The following is a 26958-nucleotide window of genomic DNA, read 5'->3' as shown; positions in this document are numbered from 1 at the left end:
GAATGGCAACCTGTCTCCTTGAGGCCACTTCTGAAAAAGTCTGTTTCTAAAAATATATGATGATGTGAGAAGAAAAATCAAGTTTATTCCTATTAAATTCATACAAGGGACTAAATCCTACTGAAAAACCTTTAAATCCGCAAACCGACAAAGTCTGGCGGATGGTGGAAGCCGCAGTGGAGGTCTCAGTGGGGACAGCAGCAGTGGGGACTGGCCCTGCCGGCACTGGCTGCGCCTCCCTCGCAGGCCGGGGCCCTTCTCCGGCCATCGCGGTCAACCCCGCCGGGTCACCACGACACTTCACGGAGACCACCGCGGTCACCGCGCCCCGCCCGGCGCTCCCACGGCTCAGCTCTGGGGCTTGCTCACCCCGGGGGTCCGGGCAGGGGTGGCCGCTAATCCCGGGGCTCCTGGCGTGGGCGGCCAGCATCCCCGCTCCGGGCAGGGATGTCCAGCATCCCCGGGGCTCCGGACAGAGGGTGTCCAGCATCCCCGGGGCTCCGGCAGGGAGTGTCCATCATCCCCAGAGCTCCGGGCAGGGGTGTCCGGGCGATGCGCGGCCGGTCGCGGGAGCAGCCCGCTGTCGGTGCCGGTGCCGGGGGTGTCGCAGGCGGCGGCGGCGAGCCCCGGCCGCCCATCACGTGCTCCGTGTGTTGCATTGTGCTGGCGGCGGAGGGAGGGCTGGCCGTGTCAGTGATCAATGTCATGACTTCCTCCGCGGGCTGGAGCCGCGGCAGAGCGCAGCTGAAGGAAGCTGATTGCTGCGGGTGCGAATTGGCTGGGAACAATACACACACCCACACGCCCGCACGGGCGGACAGGCACCCGCACACACACAGCCGGGAGCACGCACACAGCCGGGAGCACACAGACCCGCACACGCAGGCACACACCCGCGGGCGGACACACACGCACACGCAGCCCGCACCCTGGATCCCGCGCCGCCGCTCCGCGCCGGGGGGGAAGATGAGCTCGGGGGACGTGGTTTGCACTGGATGGCTCATCAAATCACCCCCCGAGAAGAAACTCAAGAGATACGTAAGTGCAGAGGCTCTGCTGGCATTTTTTTTCTCTCTCGCTAAAGGGATTTCGGCGTGTGCTCGCTGTCTCGTTGTCCCTTTGAAAGCTCTCTCCTGTTTCGGCTTCGCCTCGGACCAAAACAAAAAGATTTCCAAGTCCATGCGCTTACGGAGTATTTTAGTTTTCACCGACATTCTTGTGCCCTTTGGAATTAACCTTTCCCGTCTCGTAAGATTATAATTCGTCAGTTGTTATGCAACATATCAGGCTAAAAACCACATTTCGGTTTCAGTTAATGTTGCCGTAACTAGCAGAATTGTTGTAATAGTATTGCAGATGTCACTTTTCCAGGGACGGGCAAGAACATCCTAACAGGAAAAAAAAAAAAAAAAAAAAAAAAAAAAAGGAAAAAAAAAGGAAAAAACCAACCAAACAGCCCAAATCCTAATAATTTAAATTCTGAGTCTCTGCTTTGTTAAGATGCTCTGTAATTGCAATGGCACTTGCTAAAGGCAACATCTGCAATAGTTTTATTTACCAATGCCAGATCCAGTAGCCAGCAGAAAGCTTCACTTTTGGTCCGTGATAAAGAGGTGCTGGAAGATGCTGTTCTGTAAAGTTCCTGATAGCTGGAAGGTGAAGGAGGCTGGCGAGAATAAGCGAGCCCTGCATGGAGAGCTGCAACTGCGTTATGTGTGAAGGGGGCCCCTTGTTTCGTTCTCTATCTGCCTGCCTGTTTGGAAAAAAAAAAAAAAAAAAAAAAAAAAAAGGATGTGTGTTGCAAACATAGGAAACTGTCTCGGTCCAGGGCTCTGAGGAAGGCGCTCCGGGTAGGAATAAATGACCCTTAAAATTTTGCTTGGGACAGCATTAAAAATGTAAAGCCCATCGTGGGCCATTTTGCATACTCATTTGTGGTGGTTCTTCATCAGGCATGTTGATATGTTGTTGTGTTGTTACACTTTTGCATTCGGTAATACCCGTTTGAGTCATGCCCTTCTAACCTAACTTACCCCCGAGCTCTGTACTAGTAGGATGCCACCGAACGTGTCTCTCGCTGCCGAGCCGAGTGCATGGCTTACATCATTTGTCGTATTCACTTCTGTTTATCAGCATTTTCTCCGGACTGCTGATGTTAGCTTTTTCTAGTAATATGAGGCATAACTGTATCGTGAAGAATGTGGTGGATATCATTTGGTGGTGTATTTTTTCTTAGCACCAAAGACTGACAGAACGGATAATTCCCTGATGTTAGATTTTAGTTTTAACTTATTCTAAATCAGAGTTTCTTCTTTTAGACCACAGTATTGCATTGAAATGGCTGAATATTTGCTTTGTTCGGTTAGCATTTTCCAATTCTAAAATAACCACTATGATGTGTCTCAGGGGAGCTGCAAATAAAATATGGGTCTCTAATTTTTGCTATATTTTGTAACGAGTGTACAAATAGGACTGTATAGCAGACACAATGTAAGAGCCACTGATTCACCCAGCTGGTATCATTAGTAACTCTGTCAGTGAAGCTATTTTTGATGACTCAATATTCATAAAAGGGCAAAGTAGAGAAAACAGAATGTGATAAAGCTGGGATTTGAAAGCCCCCATTATACAGTCAAGATAATAGTCACAACAGGGGCTCTGATCAGCTCACAAGACTAGTTGCAGTCTGCTCTGCTCAGATTTTGCACAACAAAACCAAGGAAAATTTGTTCTATGTTATTCTCTAAACATCAACCACTAGATTAGCCAGATCTCTGCAGATTAGGCTCTGTTTTCTGGTTAGGAGGATAAGCTACTCCTTTGTCCATCATAAAGCAGAAATAAATCTGCTGCAAGTACAACAAAGCTTAATGTCCTTTCTCATATGACTGGTTACACAGTGGATGCTACAAAACAGATGGAAATTGTCTCTCACCTGCTGTAAACTATTTTCCCTCCACTTTTTATGTAGTTTCACCAGCATGGCAGCTTGTGCATCTTGCACTGGGGTGGCAGATAGCTCAGGCTGAACCACAGTGACTGCTTAAAAACAACAGAGCTTTAAAACAATAACTGTTTAAACTGACTTCAGTAGGTGTCAAGTGTCAACCGCTTACAGGAGAATGGTGTTGGCTCTGGTTCTGAACTGACAACATACATAAATCCCCAAACTGTACACCACCCTTTGTGTTCAGCTGGCAGAGCCCCACGGTCTGAGCTGAAGCTTCCAGGGAGCTTCAAATACCAGCTTGGTCTGCTGCTCATGGGACCTCTCCTACACTGCCGAGGCTCCGCTGCTCCCATGGGTTTGTCTCCCAGTTTACGTTTTCATGAGCTCAGCATCCAGCCTTTGTAAGGTCCAACCTGAGGGTCACCTTATTTTACGCACAGAGAAATTCTTAATCCTTCACCTATTACAACCACTAAGAAAATCCAATTAATTTCAGTTGAATCTGTACTTAAGAAATTAGACAAAGTGATGAATTCATGTTGTGAGACTGGGAACTGCAGATGGTCCCACTGAAGCCACTGAGGATATTTACAGTGTTTGTCAAATTAAACAAATTAATCTTTCCAAGGCTGGAACCTAAAGACCAAAGTATACCTTTATTTATGCTTGTTCTCTGAAGAAAACAATTAGGTTTTCTATGTGTGAACAAGTCAGCATTTGGGTCTAGGTAAGCAGAACATTGTTTTCAAAACTTTGAAAAGCAAAAAGCAGGTGTTAAGAATCTATATTTTTCCTGTAATGTCTTACAAAGCTGATGCTCTTAGCACTATTCTTAGAAGTGTCTTATCATTCCCTAACAAAGGCTGCTCTCTTGCATGTGCAGGAAACGAACATGAGATTAATTACCCAAGTCTAACTTTCTGTAAAAACAGAGAGCTTAATGCTAAATGCACAGAATTCATTAGAAAGCACAGGGAGCTTTGCTAGAGCAGGCAAATACTCTAATAGTGGTTTAATAGCATGGGCAATGCTTTTCCCTCTGTCTGATACTTGAACCATGAAACCACCACGTCAGCCTATCTAAAGAGGCAGTTGTGCAAGGAGTCTCCCAGGAGAGTATTTGGTGTGTGTTGCAGTTCTTTGTCCTCTAACTGTGACCTGAAAGCTGTGCTGCTCTCATTTCCCCACTTGGTTCCAGCTTTTCTCACTGACCAGGGCTGTGTGGGCCTGAGCAGTGCCAAGGAACACCCAAAGCTTGGGGGAGGCTGGTATGGGGCGGAGACAGAGACGAAGAAGCTGCTAAGAAAAACTAAGAAGTGGTGGTGATGGAGGTGAAGTCCATCCTGCTCTAGACCAAAAATGCTAAGTTTCAGGCATAGCTTTACATTCAGCTCCAAAAGAGGAAAATCTAGCCCTGCTGGAAATTTTGGTATTGATGTTAGTGGATTATAAGGAAATTAGATGCCATGGGAGAATCTGCTTCAAATTCAATGGGTTTCACAGTTCCTTATATTAGTGCTGAATAGATGCATCCTAATTCTGTAATGTCAGCATTGAACAGCTGGCTTTTTGATACTTTTCATATGGAAATATATGTGATCACTGATTGTTATTGTTTGTTTTCTATTTATTGGTGGAGGTGGAAGGAAGGAATGGTTTCATGGCCTAGAAAACAAAGGACTTAGCACAGCCAGTGCAAAAGTCACTATGAGAGGATGTTTAATGAAATAAGAGACTAGTACCATTGAGAAGACACATTGCTCATGTGCTGATAAGGAGATGGGATTTTTAACACACGGCTAATTGCAACTTGTCCTTAAACCGCTGTCCCATAGTTTGTCACACCAGTGAGGAACAGCAGCAGTAGCTCTGCTGAATGACACACCAGTGTTTACTTACTGGCAGTGTTAAGTTACGTGGTTTGCAGTAGTAAAGGGCTATATACAGATGCTTGCTTGTTGTGAGTCAGTGCAGCTCCATTTAAGTCACTGCTGCACAGCTGTCCCCCTGCTGAAGAGCTATTTTTAATCTTCAGTACTATACAAATTGATGAGGGAAGACCACTTGCTCAAAAAAAAGGCAAGTTTCCCACTTTACTTGAGTGACTGATTTCTTCAAACGTTGTTGAAAATCAAAATTCCTTGTCAGCTTCTCTAGAACAAAGAGTCCAAAATGGACCTCATATTAGAAAATGTAGCCTTGCACTTCCTGCCACACTTCTTCTCGGAGTGTCTGGTCTGGGAAGACAAACAGAGGTGTAAATTAGCGTACCAGATGGAAAAAGAGAGTAAAGCAGTGTCTGCTCCCACTGCCTCTGTGCTTTGGGCTGTCAGAGGGGCCCAGCAGGGCACAGCCACATGTCTCTGACCGTTGGGGGATCTGCCAGGACCCGACCGCAGCACACCATGGCCAGGGGTTTGGGAGATAAGAGAATGTAGACAACTTCTCCATTTTTAGCTGAAGTTCTGGTATTTATCAGGAGAGCAAACAGGAAGTTACTGGCCACTAAGAAGAAAAAGTAAAGTAGAATTATGGAAGAGTTTGCTGAACTAATAGGAACAAGAGTGGCAGAGCACAGCCGCGGGCGGGTGGGATGCAGAGCATCTGCTCTCGGATCTAACGTTGGGCTGCTGTCAGCAGAGGACACTGCCACCCTCCCCTAAAGAAATCCCCAAGTGCTATGTGAGGTCAAGTACCTCTTCTGCTGGTCTGGGGCTTGGGGGAAGTTTCCAAAAAATAACTATCGAATTGAAATCTGAACTTAATTTTTATCCATAAAAAAAGCCAAACACTGAAGTCCTTTTATTTCCAAATGCTTTCTACAAAGCCTCACGTCTTGAGTCCTCTCCCCTCTGAATAGAGAATTATGATCACCTTTAATACCTTTCTAGAATCCATATCCCAAGTTCTCATTGAAATAACTGACTGTATTTAACCAATTTGCATGGGTTGTGTAATTCTAGTTCATAGTTTGGGTGGAAATAGTAGTCCCATGTGATGGAGAAAGGTGTCAAAGCCTGTAGCTTGTTCTAGTTGTAAGTTTTGTGCCTATGTTTTTTCTGTTGTTGCTTCATTTTAAAATCCAGTGTATATTCTGGTCTATCTGGTTTGTATATTAAGAACTGAATTTTAAGTAAATGAAGGCCTCCAAGCAGAAGCTCCTATGTGGCAGCCTACACCTTCCCTTCTCTGTGAAATCCTGTACAAATTGATCTCACTGGTAAAATAACAGCAGAATATTTATATTAGGGAGGAGTTTCCATCACTGGAGTTAAGCATTTGCAATTAGCTACGTGCAAATCAGACCATTTTCCACACTTAACCTTGTTTTGGTAAGTTAAGTGCGATGTTTATTCTAGACCGTTTTCTTCCATTTTAGCCATGTTTTGATAGTTTAAATGCAATGTTTAATGAGATAGGTTGATTTCTAAGAAAGAAATAATTTTGAAAAAACACTGCTGTTCTTGGCAACCTGTGTATCAGAATAATTTCCCTTGGACTATTTATTTGGGTGGAGCCGTAACAGTCCTGAAGCCCCAGTTTAATCTTTGACTTCATGTTTTCAGTGCACAGGAATGTCCAGCTATGGGTTTCTGTTCAAAACAGAAACCCACAAGTTATCAGGTCTTTGCATTCAAAAATAGAGACTTGGGAGAAAAAAACATGCTAGTTTGAAATAGAGAAGGAAATGTTAACTTGAGTGGTAGTCCAACTAGTGATGCAGTCAAACACGGCTTAGAGGAAAAAGCATTGCAAGTCATACTTTGGTGAACTCTTTGTTGTAGCATTAAAACCATGGATAAACACATTACTTCTACCAATGATGCATTAAATTGCTATGAATGTGCATTATGAAAATTTGGTAGGTTTTTAGGGAAAGGGACAAGTTTACACCTAAAATGTTACTCGGTAGAGAAACAGTCATTTTATTTACTTTCTTGTCCTTTTCATTTGATTTGGAAATGAATTAGTAATGCGATAAGACAAGGAAAAAATACTGGTTTTGAAATAAAATTTGCATGTCAAAACATTACTTCTAGCCAGATAAAATACATTTTCTTCTCTCTCATTTAATTGTTGAATAAAATGAAATACTTGAACTTTAAAAATTTTTTCTGCTATCCTTGACTTGTTTCAGTTTGTGTTGCATCAGAAAAACAAATAAACAAACCAACAAACAGATAGCCACGCAAAACTCAGTTTTAAAATCTGCTGCAACTTAGTATTTGTTTAAAAAGACCACCAAAACTGATGTCTAGTTCTTGTGGCAGAAAAACACTCCCTTCATAGCTTTGTAATTGTTAGAATGAGACAACTGCTCTTAGAGATTTTGTTATTCCCTTTCCACCTGATGCCAGAGACCCCACCTGACCCTTGCAGTCAAAACTGCTTTGTAGTGTTCCACAAAAGCCCTGAACAGCACATTTCAGTTATCCAGGATCCCTTCCCATAGAGCATTTTACAGAAAGTGAGTACAATGTTGTTATTAATATGAATTTGAAATTATTTAAATAGGAGTTTTAATTTAAATGGAACTTAGGGTGTCATATGAAAGTTTTCAACTTGTTTTTGGCATTTTTTTTTTTAAAGACAATCGTTTCTGTGAGCCCTGTTAGTGATAAATATTCATCCTGTGACTCCCAAGTCCCAGGGACCATGGGTTATGTATTCATATTTCTGTTGGACAGAATAACGGCCATAAGGGGACACTTCCTAACTTCGCAACTGTTGTAGTGCCAGCAGAGCACATAGTTTCTGAACAATCTGTTTTTGCATACCAGACTTGCAAACTGTTTGTAGAAGTTCAAGGATTTTACAGTTGTGAGGCCATTTTTTCAAGCTGACATGAACTGGTCGTGCCAAGGAGAAGCCAATAGTTCAGAACAAGCATGAACTATGTTTTCGTTGCAGACTTTACAAACTGTGCAGCGAAGGCACTAAGTTTACCAAAGAACTGAGTTTGTGAGTGCTGAGAAGGCTGCCCATGTGTCCCTGCTGTAAAGCTGAGCTTCCAAGGTCTGCTGCTGATTCCACAGAAAAGCCCCCAGTGTTCAGAGGTGACTGAGCTGATCAAATCCCTATGAGAGGACAAGAAACATCTGAAGAGGTGCCAGCTGAGTTTACAGTAGCAATGAAGAAACAGTTTCAGGAGAAGTCATACACTCCTTGGCCAAGTGCTCACTGCTATTCCAGCTACATCATCTGTATTGTTTACTAATATTTATAGTGGAAGCTTTGCAAGCTTAAGAAGTTTTATTTTTAATAAGTTCAGCATTCTGAATCCATCCTAAGAAAATAATTGTGTTCTCACTGAGGCCTTAGGTTTAAAACTAAGAAGAACTCAAGTAGCTCAGGGAATTGGGGTTTCTTGGAGATTTTTAGGTGCTTTGCTCCCACTGAAAGAAGATTTACAACATGTTTTCACTGGATCCTCCCCTGACTCCGGGGCTGCTTTTACACTGATTAACTTTTCCTGTAAAACAGTGGGATTTGGATTGTCAGCTGAAAATGGCACTGTTACTCCAACTTCACTTTATACTTTTTAAATGTTCGTTTCTGACAGATAACTCTGAGTGTCATATCACCCTTGAGCTATGAATTATAAAATAATGGTGAACTGTTTTTCAAAAGAGAGGGAAAACCACTAGATAAATTTCATCATTATTTCAGTATCCTCCCCAAACTCCCGCTTTCATCTGTGCTGAGCCTGAGAAATAGTCAAGCTGAAACATCATTAAGACAAACAAACAGAAAGTTTAGGGGACAGTTGGATTGGCATATGAAGAACAGGCTTTGTGGTGGTGACACTGGTTCCCCTGTGCATCCCTCTCCTTTGGGTTTGCAGGTTGAAAACCTAATAATTCTGTCATTTAAAGGGAAAAAAAAAAGCATTTATTGAAGTGTTACTAGACTGCGATGCTTTAACAATTTTAACATGTTCATATGTTCCTTTTTTTCCTTTTTTTTTTTCAAATTCACAACTGAAAGTACTGTTGCTATGTTACTGTAATGGTGTGTAGGCTGCTAAATAAATAGAGGGAGTTTAGTCCATGCCAGAAATAGAAAGCCAGGTCAGAGGTGACATTTGGGACATGTGGAGAAAAAAAGAGAATATATAATTATTTCTTTCCTTCCTATCATTCTCTTCGGTCTCATTAACCCCCAACTACTTAGAAGGAAGTTACAACAGAATTTCTGAGCATGTGAGAGTACTAAAAAAAATGACACCTTGGGAGTTCTGCTAAGTCTTTTGGCTTTGTTCTTTGCAAAATCAAATTTGCAAGGGAAACTGGTAAAACTGTGGCACCTCACGGTTTTGTGAATTGAGTAGCTACTTGGACATATCAAAGGACATGGGGAACTGTTGAAAATTCACTCTGCAAAGGCTTGCTCTGAAGGGAAAATCTGACAGAAGGAACAAGCTTTGAGAAAATGTGCTCCTGTGAAGCCAGAAACAGAAAATTTGAGTCCATTGTCCTTTTTGGAGTAGTCTGGCAGGTTACCAAGGACCAGATATACAAAAACGTGTTTAGGTTCTTTATGAGTGGCCCCAGGTACCTGCCTGCACCTTCAGCTGCCTCAACATCTTTGTGAGCCTGGCTCATGATCGTGCACAAGTGCAGGGCCATTTTATCCCTCCTCTGCTAACTCTGTGTGTTCCTGAGGTACGTTGGCACCACGAGCTCTTGTTTGAGCTTCAGGGGCTGATTCAGTAAATGGTAGGAACTGCAAGCCACTAATATGAAAAACAGAGCCCAGCCCTCCCTCCATCCATGTCAGCCATGGAATCACAGAATATTCTGAGTTTGAAGGGACCCACAAGGATCATCGAGTCCAACTCCCCAGTGAATGGCCCGTGTGGGGATCAAACCCAGTTGGAGCAGAAGCAGCCCTTATCCTAGGAACGAGCACAGCAGCCTCAGTACTCGCAAAGAGCAGCCCCTGACTTTATTTTCACAGTTGTACTGCAGACACTGGAAGCTGTGGGCTGTGTTCCCCCAGCACAAAGCCCCTTCACTGCAGTGGGCAGGCACAGCACCCCGGTGGTCCTGCCTCGCCCTCGGCCCCGCTGCTCTCCTGGAAGCAGCAGCTGTGAGCTGTCAGACCTTCCCACTAGCAGGAGGTGGGAAGCAGGAACTGGACCAAGCTCACTCATGCATGAGTTAATTTGGCAGATTTGTAATTAATCTGGAAGATCTTTTCTCTAAATATATATGTTTACTTATAAACAAATTATTCACGTGGCACAGTATAAGGGCTCTAATTCCTTTGTGAAGTAGGCAAGAAGCCCACAACCACAACCTAAACCAGTTCAGTGCATGCAATGCTGTTAAAGATTTCTTGGTGTTATTTTTGTAGTTCCACAAATCTGTTACTTTTCTACAAAGAACCAAATAAATGTTCCCCCTACCCAAGAAACCTTTAGATTTGAGGCATTCCAGAAAATCCCACATTTAGCATAAAACTTATAGAGGAGGATTAAATTAGAGGGTACAACAAGAGCCAATGATGTTAAATATGACTAGGGTTGATCCTACATTGCAGGGGAGTTAAAATTTTCTTTTTCTTTGTTAATAGTCCTTGAGTGAAGGGATGGAACTTGAATGACTAGGAACATTTCCTAACGTGGAAATAGTGGATGTGAATAGCTGGCTTAATAAGAAACTTTCCTAATTTTTCCTAATTTTCAGCCCCAAGCCAACCCCTAGTGCCTTAGACCTTGAGGGAGTCTGCAGAATTCCTGACTTTCTATGTCAGATAACAAATGAGTAATTTAGGATCCATCAGGGTTGTTTATTTACTTACAATAGAAGTTGCTGCTGCTGTGATTGGAGGCACTGGCTGTTTTCTAGCACAACCAGTATTCAGCCTCACACTGAAGGAGTGGGTGTTAGAGGCTTTCTGTCCCCTGTGGAGTTCAAACTCTCATTTGGACTCTGTCAAATCCTTTACCCTTGCCAGAGACTGCATTTATCTCAAACCCTAAAGTGCAATTATTATGATTTATCAGTCTTTGGAGTGAATAAGATTTTACCAGGCGTTTTCTACACAGAAGTCTCCAGCTGGGAGAAGTGCAGCCTACAGCCTGTCCTTTCCAGGGCTGTGTTGCCTATGCTCAGCAAACTGCCCAGTTTTAACCAGCAGCAGCAGCACCATTGCTAAATGGAATGAAGGATGAAGTATACTCTCTGCAGTTCTGTTATGTTATCCTCCCAAGGGACATATTTGTCTTTCATTATATTTCCAGGTCCTTGAAATGGTCTTCTAAAATTTGTAAGTGAACTTGGTTTGCTGGCTGGTTAGATTAAAGCAGTTTACCCATTAGGGTGCTCCAAATGGGCCGCAGTGATGTTTGCCTGTGCTCTTTGTTGGGGCAAACAGCGTGATTGTTAAACTGAATGAAATGATGTCAAGGCAGAAAATGGCAGACACGGCCAGGTTTCAGATAAGTTGTATGAAGATAAAGTATATTCACATTGCTGCCTTAAATCACTAAGAACTCCCCTCACTGTGGCACTTACCTTGTTGTGGGGTCAGAGGTGCTTTAGTGAAAGCTGTCCTTCGAGAACGGGTGGCACATGTTTGTGAGGTGAAGAGACAGAGGGATCCTTTGGGAAGCGGGAGCTGTGGAGTCCTTTCCAGTGATGGAGAAGGGATAGTCATAGAGATGCACCCCAGTGCTGTGTCTCAGGAATATTTCCAGGCAAATGATTTACATGTAGTTTAGCAACCTGAGCTATGTGAAGACTTCAGCAGCGGTGCCCTAATTCTCATATGCTCAGAACTTACTGTGCACCCACGGGCAGGTTTCAGTTTGACTTGCTCCTCGGGTTTACTGGATTTGGAAATGGAACTGGGATCTCTATATGAGCATATTGTTGTAGATTTTAGTTCAGAGATTGGCGGGTCTTTTTAAGAAAGCAACTATTTTATGCGCCATCTATGCATATGCCATCTATCACATGAATAAAAGATAAGGGACAGAGGAAAGCACTCAGGTATTAGACCTTGTACTATTAATGGACATAAAGCCTAAGATCAGTTTGTTGTAGGGCAGTTGGTCACTAGACCAAGTAAACATTGGCTTTAATAAGCTGCTGGAATTGTGCAGGTGCACAGTCAAACTGGAAGGTTAGATCTGAAGCTTTCATTTGCCTTTATCTTCTCAGAATATCTCTTTGTCCTCTCTGAAAAGATTTCAGGGACAAAGTATTTAGACTCATCAGAAAAAAATACCTTGAAATAGAAATGGCACCCCTTGTTCTCTAACAAAACAGGAGCTTAGAGAGAAAGCAGAAGCTTAAAAATGTAGTCTCAAATTCTAACCCATTATGACCATATATGTGGGGAAAATTTAAATGATCTGAGCTGTTTTCCCTACGTATTCTTTACTACTAACAGTAGTACCTTGTGACTGGTAATCTCTCATTTTCATTAAACACTGAACTGGAATATCAGAGTTGAGTTTGAGGCTTTTCTCTTTAGCTTTTGTAAGAATTGGCTGGATGCAAATCAAGCACAGAGCTGATTTCTTCAGAAACAAGGAAATGGGAAGAGAAAAGCAGATAGGAGGATTTTGTCTCCCAATGGAAGTTCCCAGATCTGCCATTATCAGAACTCCTGGTAGCTCCAGTGCCACTGGGAGAGATGGTGTGTGGTATGGGAACTGTAGCATTTACCAGATTGTAACTGGAAATTGAAGACAATTAATCAATATGAATATATTAAAATGCACAATTTCAGTTCATTTTGTGTAACATCTCTCTCACAACACTTTCCCCAAAAAGAGATTTCAGCCAGATAGATGATGGTGAAATATAACAGTAGAGTTGCAGAGAAATTGGTAACTTCTTAAGAAGAATAAACTGTCACTGAAACATCTCACTTTCTATTTGAGAGATAAAATCTATGCATGGTGCAGCCATTTTTGCTTTGCCTGGCATAGAATTTGCATGACTCATGGCCAGCAGTATGCTGAGGACCTAGAAATAAAGAACACAAAAGCAGATGCTGGCTTCTGGCTGGGGGATTCCTGCACCATCTTTGAAATGATGACCCTGTTTGATGGAGCAACACACAGAGTGCAGGCAAGTGCATATAACGCTTCTCCCCCAGGTGAGGTTATTAACCTGCAGGGTGAAAGCAAGTGCAAAGAGTGCCAAACACTGCTGTCCTAGAAGTCAACCCCAACTGGTGAGGATAGATGATGTAATGGATCAAGCAGGAGAAGAAAGTTTTGAGTCAGGAGGGTGTAAAATGTGAAAGGCTGCACGTAGGAATGAGGAGCCGCAGTCCTAATTCGAGTACGCAGAGAGCTCAGCAGATGGCCCAGCAGATGAGCTGCTATGCACCACAGTATGTGTGAGAACACAGAATCATAGACTGCCTTGGGTTGGAAGGGACCTTACAGCTCATCTCATTCCAGCCCTCCTGACATGGGTAGGGGTGCCACCCACTAGATCGGGTTGCTCAGGGCACCCTCCAACCTGGTTCTGAACACTTCCAGGGATGAGGCAGCCATGGCTTCTCTGGGAAACCTGTTCTAGTGCCTCACCATCCTCTGAGTAAAGAACTTCTTCCTAACATCTAATCTAAACATGAGAGTAGTTGTGTGGCAGCACACAGAAACAAAGCCCTGCCCTTTGGTGCTACAGGGTAACATCAGGTGCCGTGTTCCTTACCCCAGCCGGGCCCTCCCTCTCACGTCTGGGTGCCTTGCTTGGCTGCACACCAAACTTTCCACAACAGTACTTCATTTTGCTCTTCTCCATTACAGCAGTTTCCTCCCCTGTGCCTTGCCTTCCTGGTCCAAACTGAGCAGAGCCATCCCAGAAGTGAAGATCCTTGTCAGCCACAGGATCATCACCTTGCTGACTCCTCCTGCCTTAGGCTACAGCGCTCAGGCTGAGCTGGCACATCCCTCAGAGGGGAAAAAAAACACTTCGGGCCACAGAACAGCCTCACTGGCATATTTGGGGTTTATTTCCTACAATTCCATTTCTTCCAGCAGTGAAGTCCAGTGGCCAGAGAGATTTCATGTGCAACCTGTGTGACTTTCACCTTCCTTAACAACTACAGCTCCTTGGGAATTTTAGGAAAAAACTTCAAAAAATCTCCAAAAACCCATTCTTTGTGTAAGAACTGGCGACTTTGCACCCAACTTCCTCCAGAGGATCTGTTTTGCTGCTTACTGTTTGTGAGTCTTTGGGGCTTCATTTGCAAATCATCTAAGCTCTCATGGCCAGTTCCTGGAAGAATCATCTTTACCACTAATAGCTTAGAGTGGCCATTGCCACCTCACAGTCACGTTGTGATGCCACTCAGCATATCAGTGGTAGAAGCTTCTTCTTTTCCAGTGTTTTCTTAACAAACTACTGTTAATTGAGAGCAATATATTCATATGGGAAATTCCAATAATCCATGTTTTGTGATACAGAGAAACCTGTCTTGCTAACCAGTTTACATGTAACGCTGATGAAATGACTCCCACTAAGTTGTTTCAAGAAGCTTAATTTCCAGTGTAATCTGTGGGAAAATCACATGGATATATCATGATGAATGGACTCAAATCACTATAATTATGCTGATAAACATCTTCTTAGATGTTCTTGGGGTGAGTGACATCTTTTTCGTTTATCTTAAACTGTTTCTGAGGAAAGATAAACTAAGCTGGGAACAACGTTCTTTTTATCAATATCAGAGCGTTCCTATGGCATACTCGTGCCAGCAGATACATGGCAGCTAAGCTGTGCTAGTGAAAATGCAGACAACCCTTAGATTCAAGCAGCAGCAACACAAGCAGTTGGTAATCCCTGCTTTCCCACACACTATCCTGTCAGATTCCTTTTGTTATCTTGAAGTTTTGAGAGCATAGTTCAGGTTTTGTATCTCCTTTGCCCTTGGTGTATTTACTTGAATTGCAAACAAAGAGATTCTTTAATGCCTCCTATTTTTCTATGGTCCCTTTGAGCCTGCACTGAGACTACCCAACTCACTGAGCTCGTTCAAAGATACTGTTATTTCCATCATGGGTTGGCCGGCCATTGGGACAACAGTAATTTTGTGAGTCCCCCATGAAGATTCTTTGGATCAAGTGGTGGACTAGGATACATGGTCAAGGATATTTCACTATTTTTACAGAGTATTTAGCAAAAAGAATGCTCTGATCTTTCATAATTCAGTTCTGTATGTACAGAAACCAACCATCAACAGAAAATCCAGATCTATATGCACTGCTTGTAAAATCAAACTCTCTGAAGTGTCTCTCAGTGTAAGGACCGTGAGTCAAAGGGGAAATATTTAAGTTAGTAAGGGGAAAAATTAAACATCATGATCATCTGTCTTATTATAAAGAAGCAGAGGGATGTTAAAAACAGTACTATGCTGGCTGATTTTTTTTCTACAAAGATTATTTTTGGGGGCATTGTAATGCTTACAGTAAAACAGTTACATAAGAAATAGTGAAAGCCACTACATTGCATAACTTTCATGTCCAAGCATACTTGTGCAAGAGAGTAGTTAGAAAGCAATAATCAAACTATGTTTTTTCCATGGTTGAACATTAGTGGCTGTCTGGGAAATTGCATGTTCCCTGTATTCAGTGAATTGGCTAGGTGAGGAAGTCACCTCAAGGAAACTAAAATTAGTTTTATGTGTTTGTGTTGGTTGACTTTTGCCAGGAAGAAATACAAAGAGGACAAAAAAAATCTTGTTTGCTACCATTCCTCCCCAGAGATGGTGCCATTAATGTGGCACCAGGGTGCTAACACTGCTCAGGGACCCAGTCCCAGCCTCCTGACTCATCCAGGGACTGTCCTCAAACAGGGATGGTGACAACAGGCCTGGCATGGAGCTGCCAAAGACAGTGGAGGAGCCTCCAGAGCAGCAAAGGGAAATGTTGGAAAAAATCTTATCTTTTTGTAGGAAGATCTTGCAGGAAGCACAAACCACTTCTGACAAGGGCCCTGCCCATGTAGAAAACCTTTCTGCCTGTAGCAACTTGTTTGAAAAACTTTGTCTGAAACAGCCAGTTATCACTCTGCTGGTGCAGGGTGTTGCCTCTCTTGTTCCCAGTAAAAACTCTGAGCTGTGGATGGGGCTTTTCTGGGAACAGGCTACAGATGCTTTCATTAGTCAGCAAATACCAGAGCCCCAGGGCAGGGAGTCAGCAACAGGGAAAAGGGAGAGGGGGACACATCCAGTGCCTGTTGGCAATCCAAGTTATTAAAAATAAATGTTGACTTGATGAACTTCTAACCAAACACCTGCTATGTCACAAGAGAACTCTGCTAATGCTCCCCTCCTACAGCCAGGGGTATAACTGTGGTAAATGGTGGGGACATTTCAGCTGGATGGAAAGAAGAGCTGAGATATCCATCTAGTTATGTAACTATAGGAGGAATTGGCAACTTTGTCCCCTGTTCTTTTGACTCTCATGTCTGACATTACTATTATTTCTGTATTTGCTCAACTTTCTGGTGAAAATGTTATTAATTACTAATTTAATTCTGTGAAATGAGTCCAATGATGTATGTGTAGTGCATTTAATGGTTTCAATCCTGAGCCTATAATTGTTCTTTCTTGCAAATGATGCTGTTAGGAAAATTCTTAGTTTCACAATGTGAAACCATTAATTAATCAAGGACCAAACCAGAAGCAGAGCACTATGGAGAGGATTCTTAGGTTTTGGAAGTCACTGATAGTAAATCTTTGTGGAAATAGTGCCTGGCTGTGGCTGGGGAACTTTAATCACAGGCTGTAAAGCAGGTCATGGAGCAGGGTAACTTTGCCTGTGAGTCCTGTGAGGGCTGTGGTCCTGGAGCTCTAGAGGAGCTGAGCTACATGTCTCAGAAGGTTTCCTAACACAGAACACATGACATCTGTCACATAATGGGTTGAGAAAACAGTGTTTCTACGTCAGAGCTGAAGCACTTTGTGAAGTGGAATTAATCATAGTTAAATGTCATGTGTTTTGATTTAAATGTGGATTAGAAAGTGGGCAAGCAGCAATGTTTCTAAAGACATTGATTATTTACAGCAAAAGAATGAAAGTGAAAATATCCTGAAAACCAATAAAACAAAGAGTACTCTGGCCTGCAAATACCAATTTTTTCAAATTGGATGCAAGAAATGGTAGTGAGAGGGGGCCTGGGATGGTTTTAGTGCTTCATTCACCTTCAGCTTCAGTTGTACATTATGGGTTTGATTTTGCACATGATTTTGCATTCAAGAAAATCTTTAGTTCCCCTTTTAACTGTCAAATAGGAACAAACACGAAATCAGCCATGGAGAAGGAGCCTTGGATTAAACAAACACAAAGTCCTAATCCTGCTGGATTCAAGGCAATTGGATTATTCTGCCTAATTTTAGTAAGAATTGAAATAAACCATAATGGAGAGGACACTCGGGTTACAGGATCAAAATTAGCATTCAAAGAGATGGACAGAGGTGTCCTATGACATATTTAAAACACCAGCAGGATAGCCTTCTACTGGATTTATTAAAAGATGACTACTCAAATAAATACTCCAAATTCCTGGATAGGCTTAAAATTCTGCCTCCATTTTTTTTCAATAAATCATTGTGTAAATTATGTGTATTTTAACTTCATGACAGTAGCAGTGCAATAATATTAGTAAGCACTGTCATTCTCAACTTATGTTAAGCAATAAGAAAGTCACAGAATAAAATATGAACATATGTGATGGGTTTAAAAAAATGAATTCAAACAATCAGTAAGACCAGAAGCTCTCTAAGTGCCAAATTATTGTTGCAGAAGTATTCTTTTTATCTGTGGGTCATGATTTCCAAGAAACGAGTGAAAATGTAAACACTTCCAAGTATTTATCCCTTTGGGCACAGGGTGTATTAAACAACAACAACAAAAAATACTTCAGGGACAGAAAAGAATTGTTGACCAGGGCATTTTAGAAGGAAGCAAATAATGCCCCACTTGGTGAACAAGTAAGAAGAAAAAACTCGCAAATGGTTTTATTACCTGATTTGTGGAAGTTCTCCATTCAGCTGAGTTTTAAAACTAAACTCCCTTCAAGTTTAAAGAACCAAACTGGAAATCTTTTTCTGTACCAGAATTCAAAGCAGGAGATGGTTGTGGTAATTACTGGCAAGCAAATAGTAAATACTCTCAGAGGTGAAAAACCACAGAGCTGGAAACCATGCCTCTGCTAAGTTGTGTCAGATTTCGTGCTTGATTACTCTGCATGAATATATTATTTCAAAATTTTTTTCAGAAGTGAAATAAATAATGCTAATTATTACTTCTGCAAAGCAGGGTGAAGCATGCAGAAGAGTGTGCTATCATTAGTTTGCTGCATTACTGGTTTAGAGGTGCCCTTTTGAGTAATACAGGTACAAATTTCCCGTTGCTGCCACACTAGATTGTAGTCGTGTGTAAGTTATTTAAGCATCTAAATCCATTTTGTTTCCTATATAAGTTCTTTGGTGGTGATTGGATCCCACAATAAAAAGTTAGTGGGTGTATCAAAGATAGGCTGAGCATTCGTGCTGATACAGTGAAGGAAAATCAGCATCACACAGTCTTTGATGGATGTGAACATTAAATAATGGCATCAGGACTGTTTCACCTAAAACAAGAAGCACATTGGAATGCCATAAAAGTCAGTATGGTTGATTTTCCTTCAAAATTTCCAGGAAGCCAGCTGAGCAAATACGTAAGTTTTGGAGCTGCCTGGCAATAGTAATGCTTCACATTTCACCTCTAGCCTTCATCTGTCCAACTTCTACTCTGATTGCACACAAAGGTAGCTATGGCAGCACCACAGGGAGGATCAAAATTCTTTGAATTGTACCTGGTACAGACCAAGCCCATCAGAAACCACCAATTTCAGGCATTGTTGAGTGTGAAACCAGAAAGTGGCCGCAGCTTTTCCTGTCTGTTGCAATCCTGGAAATTTCCCCAAGAATATATAGTTAGCTGGGTAAGGAGTCGTGTCATAAAAAGTCCATTGCCTTCCTAGGAAGCTTTTTCAGTTTACATCTTACAGTAAATCCGTCAGCTCTCTGGGTAGATTGCTTTCCAGCAAACTTCCATGGTTTGAGACATCACATTGTATTGCTCATCTTTACCATGCACAATATGCGTGGCTTTCGTGTGTGTCTGAGTATTCCTGTAACCTGCTGAGGTCAGAAAAGGAATTTTTCCCCTTGTTTCCCTAGGCCAGGATGCCATTCTTCATCCTCCTGTGTGGTACTGTTTTCTTGCTCTACAGTCTTCCCTCTAAATCGGAGTCTTTAGGTTCAGAAGAGGCACTTCCCTTGGCATACCCTTGGAAAACAGCTCCCTGGGATTTTGCAATGACTTTTAGCATAAACATCAAGACAGCATGGCCACATGATTCTTCCTGGGCTTTGTAAAGTATTAAAAAACATATTTTCTACTGAGAAAAGTCTTTTCTGTCTGCAGAAGGACTAGATCACCCATTAAACTCCCTCAGAAGTTCACATTTACCCTTGTTTTTTGCCGTCTCTCTCAGCCCGCCTTTTAAAGGCCTCCTAAAACCATCAGCTCTGCTACAGCCACACTTACTCTGCAGCTGAAAAACCTACCTAAACTTAGATTTTAGATTCTGCTTCCTTCTGGCTGATTTAGCATCACTGGTTTTGTAACACAAATCCTTCTCCTGACCAGGGGGTATTTTACCTCCCATTTAAACATAGCAATTAGATTTAACATGTTAGTCACTGCATCAGCAACACACAGCATGGTGGGGCTACTGGCTGGGGCATACATCATACATGTTACTTGTTACTCTGCATCCTAAAGAGTCACATTTACAAACTCCTTCTCATGGTAAGAAAGAGTCATAAGTGAAGGAGAAGAGTAGGAGTAATTCCGCATTCAGATCTAAATTTGTGTCAAGTGTGGGATGAAGTTTAAAATAAGAAAAGATAATAGTTGGGGTTCTGCTGTTTCTTTCCACCTCTTACAAAAGTCAGTTTTGATCATACATTTTGCTTCTTTAAAAATGTAAAATCAAGTGATGGATCTTTGTTAAAGTGTTTCATGAGTTAAAATTAAACTTGAAAGTTAGCAGGAGGTGTTACTTGTTCTTGCATTTATTTCTACATTATTTTTTTGTGTCTGACCAGAAAAGGGTGACATGCAAATGTCTCTTTGTGGTTAAAAAAAAATAAGCCATGAAGTCTAAAAAAGGAAAGCAGTTACTGCTTTCTGTGTACAACCACTGCTTTCAGAAGTCTCTTTTATATCTGCTGCCTGCGACTATGACTCCATTTTTACTCAACAATATTCTGCATTGTTGGGGTAGGAGGGATCAGAGGAAGGGATTTTACTAGCTTGGTTTTCTCCTTGAAGGGAACTCCTGCAGTATTCTTCCCTTGGAAAACAGCAAGGACATGGGGAATGGCACAAGGATGAACCTTGTCTTTCCCTACAGAATGTGAAAGATTTGTTATTCAAAATGTCTGTTAATCCACAGTAGAAAGCTGTAAAGGTTCCAAACACGGTGCCCATCCCCGAATGCTCCTGACAACACCCATGGTTTTACAGAGGTCCTTTCTGTGCACTGTTCCCTGCACTGTTGCTCTGTGCAACACCCAGGCAACAAGGGCAACACCTTAAAGAAAATCCCTCTTCTCATTCAGGGCCACCCTTTTGAGGTATCGTGCGCAAGAATTATCTCAGCCTACGCAGGACTGAATTTCTCTCCTCTGTGAGACTCTGGCTTCATGTCTGTAGAAAGCACTTTGCACTGGTATGTTTTAATGAAAACCAGAAGAAACAATAACTTCATTATATTTTTCCTTTTCCTCTTTAGTGAATTAGTTTATTTTTGTCAACTCTGAGCTTTTGGATTTAATTTAGTTTAGATCTTTTTCAGTTAAGAGGAGGCACAGGGCTTTAGGGAACTGGGAGCTCTCACCAAGTTAGCTTGGCTGCTCCTGTTACACATTTTATTGGTCCTTGTTCTGCTGAAGGGTTTGATGCTTCCAGACTGGTGTTTTTCCTTCATGGTTTTTTAGTGAATCATAAAGGTCTTGTATTCTGATCTGTTTTATTTACTGATGATACATACCTCAGGGCCCTCTAGTTTAGCAAAATAGTTTTTATAGAAAATAAGTAAAGAAACACAACTGAAGGATCAATGACCATTCTCTTTGTTAAAAATATGTATTACTCTCTAATATATTTGTTCTTTGTTTGTGATTAATCTGGTTTCTCACATTGCACTTTAACCTTTGGCTTATGTACTTGGAAAGTGTCTGGTTATTGAGCCACCTTTCTTTACCATATGCTAAAAAATCAAAATAGATGGTAAATTTTGACTTTTTTAGAGAGGGAGAGGCATTGAAGAAACCCCTTGTGGTAAAGCAACACTACAATGCAACTTTGCATGAGCAAGTGTATTTTGGCTAAAAATAAAGCGTTAAGTTTTTGACATACAAGGTAGTTGATTTGACTGCATTCTGGCTTCTTCTGGAAGAGCCTGCCCCTTCCTACATGAAGTTTCTAATTACTGACACAGCTGATAGTGAACTGACTGCTGCTGCAGGAATAGGAAGACTGAAAGTGTAAAGGAGGTCTAGAGCTTGAAGAAAGTCTTTCTCCTAACTTCAAAAAATAACAGAGAGAAACTCTAACAGAGCTCTCTGAAACACATAGATTATGAATACACTGGAGATCATTTCAGAGAATTCATACAGCTCCTCATCCTCTGGTGGATTTACAAAGTGTGTGTGATGCTGTCCTGTTTGGGGGCTGCCTGTTGCTCGAGGAAGCTGTGCAGCCCCACCTCTCAGCATCTACCGTGGAAGGGGGGAGCAGGTAACAGCACCTGCAGCTTGTCTGGCTGAGCATCTTCCAGGGAGCTGGGAAATGTACTGCCTTGTTGTCCAGGCTTAAATTCCTTTTCATAACTATAGGTAAAAAAGAAGTGTGTGATTCAGAGTTTGGCTTCAGCTGACCCCTGGGTCGAGCTGCTGTTGTTTGTTTTTGCAATTACTATAGTTACCCTGGAAGCACTCTGGGCATTTAGGTATTTTGACTGCTGAAAGCCAGAAATAACTAGTTGGAATAAAAGTGTTAATAGTCTGATGGCTGTGTGTGAGTCATAGCCACAGTGGCCTTTGAGACAAAAGAGAGATTGCTCTGAGTGCAGCAGTAGAGAAAGTCCTTCCTCTGTGCAGCCTTACACACTCATTGCAGGTCAAATTTAAACTTCCTTACTCAGAGCATAAACAGCTCTTCTATTTACACAGTCCATGCTCCCATACCCCAAGATCCCTTATCACAGAATCACAGAATCATAGAACCATTTAAGTTGGAAAAAACCCTTCAAAATCGTTGAGTCCAACCATTAATGCAGCACTGCCAAGCCCACCACTAAACCATGTCTCCAAGTACCACATCTACACATCTTTTAAATACCATCAGGGCTGGTGACTTGACCACTTCCAAAGAAATACTTAAGGAATCATTGCAAGGCTTGCAGGAGCAAACACTGCCTCGCTCTCTCTGCTGAACCCAGGGGAGACTTATTCCCAGGCAGCTCCCAGACAGGGAGAGGTTAATCGTGCTGCTGGTTTTGCATGGCCCATTTGCAAATCAGAATTAGTGGGCATCAAACATTCAGCACCCAAGATTTCCATGTCCCTCTCATGCACATGTTCATGTATTGTGCTTACTTGCCTCTCAGTGGTGCGTGGGTTTTGCATTAGAAGAGGAAGTGTCCCCTCAGTTTCATATCATACACAATGTGTATGTGTCAAATACATACTGTGAAATAGCATTTTTTAGAAAGAAAAACTTCATTATCTTTGAAGTGAGAAGATGGTTAAATAGGAGCACATCACTTCGTTGAAGTCAAGATTCTCCCTTCAACTTGCCAGGCACTGCTCAGACTTTGGGCAGTGAAAATGGCAGGATAAATTTGGACAATATCCAAAAAAATGTGGGCTCAATTCCTTAAAATTATTTTAGTTTAAATGAGGTTAAAGACTGTTCCTGAGCTTGCTGTGAAGCATGTGCTCAAGTGCTTTCTGTAACTGGGATCTAAACTTGGAGGGCAAATTATTTGGTTATAAATTATTAGACTTTTTGGTACCCTCAGGAAACAGCCTTGCACAGAAGAGTTTCTGTCAGGTTGAATTTCAGAGGTTGTTATCTTTTGGACATGTGAGATAGGGACTCTTGTAATTGTGCTAACCTCACTGGAGTCTCAGGATCAAAGTGCTCTATCTAGAGTGTTTGTTTGCTCTGTGCTCAAACAGCCCTTATCTCACATCACTTTTTGTGGGATTCAGTTAACAAAACCAGCGACTGTGAACTTCACGCTTCTGCTTACAGCTCCTGCCACCATCAGTGCTCTGAAGACAGAGCAGATCCTGCTGAGCTTGGTTGTCAGGTGAAGATACAGTACCAGGGGCTGTGGCATTGCAGTGGCACAGCTTCCTGCTCTGCGGGCAAGCCTGGAACTGGGTCAAACAATAACAGCAGGTGGCTGTTGAAGTGTTAGAAGACATGTACCTTCAGGAATGGGGCAGGAAGCTCTCAGTTCTGTAGCCAACCTGCAGACCTCTTTTTGCAAAGAATTCCAGAAACTCCATGAGAATGCACGTAGAAATTTAGGATGATCTAACATTTTTGCTGACTTGAAATCTGTCTGTTACTATGAGAGAGCATTTTGATGCAGAAGGACCACGCAGGGCCATGGTGTGGGATGCCTGCGTGGGTTTGTGTTGCAGTGTGGGGTTTGTGTCAGAGACCCAAGAAGTCTGGATGGAAAAATAAACAAACCCTGGGATGCCTTGTGATGAGGAGCAAAAACACAAAGGAAAAGAGCTGAACTCTGAAGTAAGTTTGAGTAACAGGCTCTCTCTTCTGGGCGTTGTTTTTCTGCTGTAGTAGAGAAAGAGCTTAAGCCTGCAGGGAGCTGAGCTGCACTGTTTTGCATCTTTTTCTGGTGTTGTTTATTTGGGGGATTTGTTGTTGGTTTCAGTATGGTAAGACTGCTCTCACACCTACACACTACATTATGTTATGCCTAGACAGACACTCTCATCACTGCCCTACTTCACACGTGCTCATCAAAGTGTGAACTGTTACATATATAGCGTGACCTGGTCTTTGGTGGTATCAGGTACATTTGCATATCTGTTCTTACATGAAATTCTAGCTGTGACTGTAGTCACCAGCTCAGAGCCTGCTAACAGTGAGAGCAGGAGTAAAACCCACCTGTATGAGCAGCTCCAGGGAATCTGTTAACATACATTATTCTCTTAGTCCTTGTGAAAATGTCTGCTGTTGCTGTACCAAAATAACTGGGTTGAATCGCTGGAATTAAGGTGTGGTGAGAAAGACTAAGGAATCAGCCCTTGGATACCTTTTAAGCTGTGGGTGAGCAGGTGCCCCATATTGTGACAGTCCATCACTGCTTTTTGACCTGTGTGATTGAGGGTAGAAGAAGAGCACTGCATGCAACGCCATTTGCTCAGTCTGGGAATAGTTTTATTTTTAATTTCAACAGCTCCCCTCATGATACATCTCCAGTCTAGTCCAATCAACTTGAGGAAACATCCCTATACAGAGTATTAATCTGCATAGAGCAGTGTTAAGACTGATTTTTATAATAATTTAAATGAGAAGGTAGAAATCTTTGAATTAAATTATGATTTCTTAATCTCAGTTTTTTCCCCAAGTAGTTTTCATTTATTTCTTTGAAATACACTTTCATTAGTTGATGTGCAATGATTTACCATGAAATGGAGTTCTTAGGACAAATATAACACTTATTTTTGCTAACAGGGATACTTTATATCCATCCATAAATATCAAGGCATTGGTGTAGCTTAATACACAATTACTTATGTTTTTTATGTTATAAGTTTGATATTTAAGAGGTAGCATTGTGGAAAGCTTGCTGTTCCCCAGCAAGGACTATTTTACTTGATTTGAAAGCACTCCATTTGAATGGAATTGGAATTCAGTAATAATGCACAAAAGCATTTAAAAGATTTTTAAAGGGATTTAAATTAATTAATTATGTGAAATTACCTACAAATAAACTAAGCAGTTTTTCTTTGTTGAATTTTCACTCTGTTAGGATTGCAGTTCTTTTTTTTTTCCAATAAAAATATGTTAAGATACAAAATTCCAGTTTCTTTGACACTACCCATTTAGAAAGCAGTAAGTGAAATACATGTAGGAGTCAGAACTTAATGCAAACAGATAAGCAGTGCAGTCCAGTACTGTTTTCTTCTGCTACATAAGAGGCCTGCTGTGTGCTGAAGCTCAAAGGCATGATGTTACACTATTACCATATCACACAATTACATTATAAATCACATTTGCTGATACATACCACTAACACCCTGAATTCCCTTGAGGTTGAAAACCTGAGAATGGTGTCCATGCACAGAAGTGTTAAGTATGTTGAACTTGTGTGTTAGGGCTTGTTTGCAACAGAAACATGACTTGGCTTTGGGACAGCTCTGCTTTTGCTGGGCAGGAAGAGCCAAATCTTTTATTTCTTACCCACTATGAAGCACACTCATGGGTCAGGAACAGCACAGATTCAACCAGCTGCAGAGGTGAGGAGAGCTGTTCTCCCAGTCCTGTCCAAGCAGGGAGGGCTGATGCCAAGATCCCAAGAGATCTGTTGAATTACAAGAGACCATCTAGGTGAGGTCTTACCTTGCCTTTACCAGCAGTGGCACCATGTGCCAGAGGTGGAAGGACAGTAACCACAGCTACACTACCAAGCAGTTAGGTAAAACCTTTACCTAGGGGTTAAGGTGGAGTATGTCCTGGTTGCACAAGCTGGCTCTTTTTTACCTGAGAGCAACTCTTACAGGTGCCATTACACTTTCCAGTGCACTAGTTGTGACTGTAAACACCTTGGATCAAAATCCATCATTTTGGGCTTTAATGTTTTTGTCTGCTGCAACAGGGCCATGGATGAAGGTTGTCAAAGAGCTTTGCAATAGTATGTCTGCACCTAGACCTTTTTGGATTCCCAGGGATGCACAGGTTTGTCAGACTGTAGGTATTAGCCTCTTCATGGTCAGCAAGAGAGTGGTCCAGTGCCTTTATCCAGGTGTCCCCCCACCCCAGCCAGTGCTGAGGCCATAGCAGCCTAGCAAAGGTGATGAGGCTCCTCCACCTCTTCAGGCAGAGTTCTGCTGTAAACACCTCACCTGACAATGTCACCTATAAAGGTTGCTAGAAGCCAATTAAAGATGGAACAAAAAAGATGCAGAAGAGTGGCAAAAGATGCAGGAAAAGCGGAGTAGCCCTCACCTCAGCCTCAGTGCCTGCCCAGTGTCACTGCCTGTGCTGGCAGCAGAGGCAGAGGAGCACTGGAGGAGGAGGAAGGGGAAGCTTGCACAACTATTGCTTGCTCTCATCATCCCAAAGGATCAATTTTCAGACCATTACCTACTTTCCCACACATGCAGACACACGTACGTCACTGATCCGGAGGGAATTTATAAGTTACCATCTGAGGAATCACTATCAAAACACAGACACCATTTGCTTTAGGGGTTGTTTGTGGTTCCCCAGTAATGGCTAATGCCCAAACCCAGAAGCAGCCTAGGCTCAGTTGTCCTACTGGGAACAATGTACAGTGCTCTCAGCTTATTTTTCTCTAAGGCACAGCTGGTGTCTTTAGGCTCCTTTAAATCTGTCTTCGGCTTAGTCACAGAGCAGAGGCTTTCTCCATTCCTGAGCCAGCCCGACAGACACAGCTATCTAGCAAGCCAGACTAGCCCTCTCCAGCACAATCACAGGAAGTTATTCCAAGCCTCAGACAAATCCCATTTCTATCTCTGGAAGAGTAAAAGGTCAAAAAACACGAGGCTGTAGCTCTGCCAGCAGCACCAGCCCCAGCCGTCACAGCCCACGGCGGGGCTGAGCAGAGGGGACGTGAGGCCAGCGGCTGCCTCCCACCACAGCTCTGCCCTCCCAGCAGGATCAGTGGCTCCTGCCCACAGATCTCTAGGAGGTG

The 26958-nt window shown here is 42.4% G+C and overlaps 1 protein-coding gene across 2 annotated transcripts in view; it reads left to right on the top strand.

Moving 5' to 3' along the window:
- The first annotated feature begins 700 nt into the window (after window positions 1-700).
- The window catches only part of GAB3 (GRB2 associated binding protein 3), a 63996-nt gene continuing 37738 nt past the window's right edge, over window positions 701-26958 (top strand). For both annotated transcript variants that reach the window (XM_051789782.1, XM_051789773.1), the window contains exon 1: window positions 701-1038. In XM_051789782.1, coding sequence (XP_051645742.1) covers window positions 706-1038 — 333 coding nt within the window. In that variant the 5' untranslated portion in view covers window positions 701-705. The remainder of the gene's footprint in view (window positions 1039-26958) is intronic.

Source organism: Manacus candei, unplaced genomic scaffold (genome assembly GCF_025592945.1).
Source record: "Manacus candei isolate 608988 ecotype Guabito, Panama unplaced genomic scaffold, ASM2559294v1 h1tg000003l, whole genome shotgun sequence".
Taxonomy (NCBI): Eukaryota; Metazoa; Chordata; class Aves; order Passeriformes; family Pipridae; genus Manacus; species Manacus candei.
This window is presented reverse-complemented; position numbering and strand designations above follow the sequence as displayed.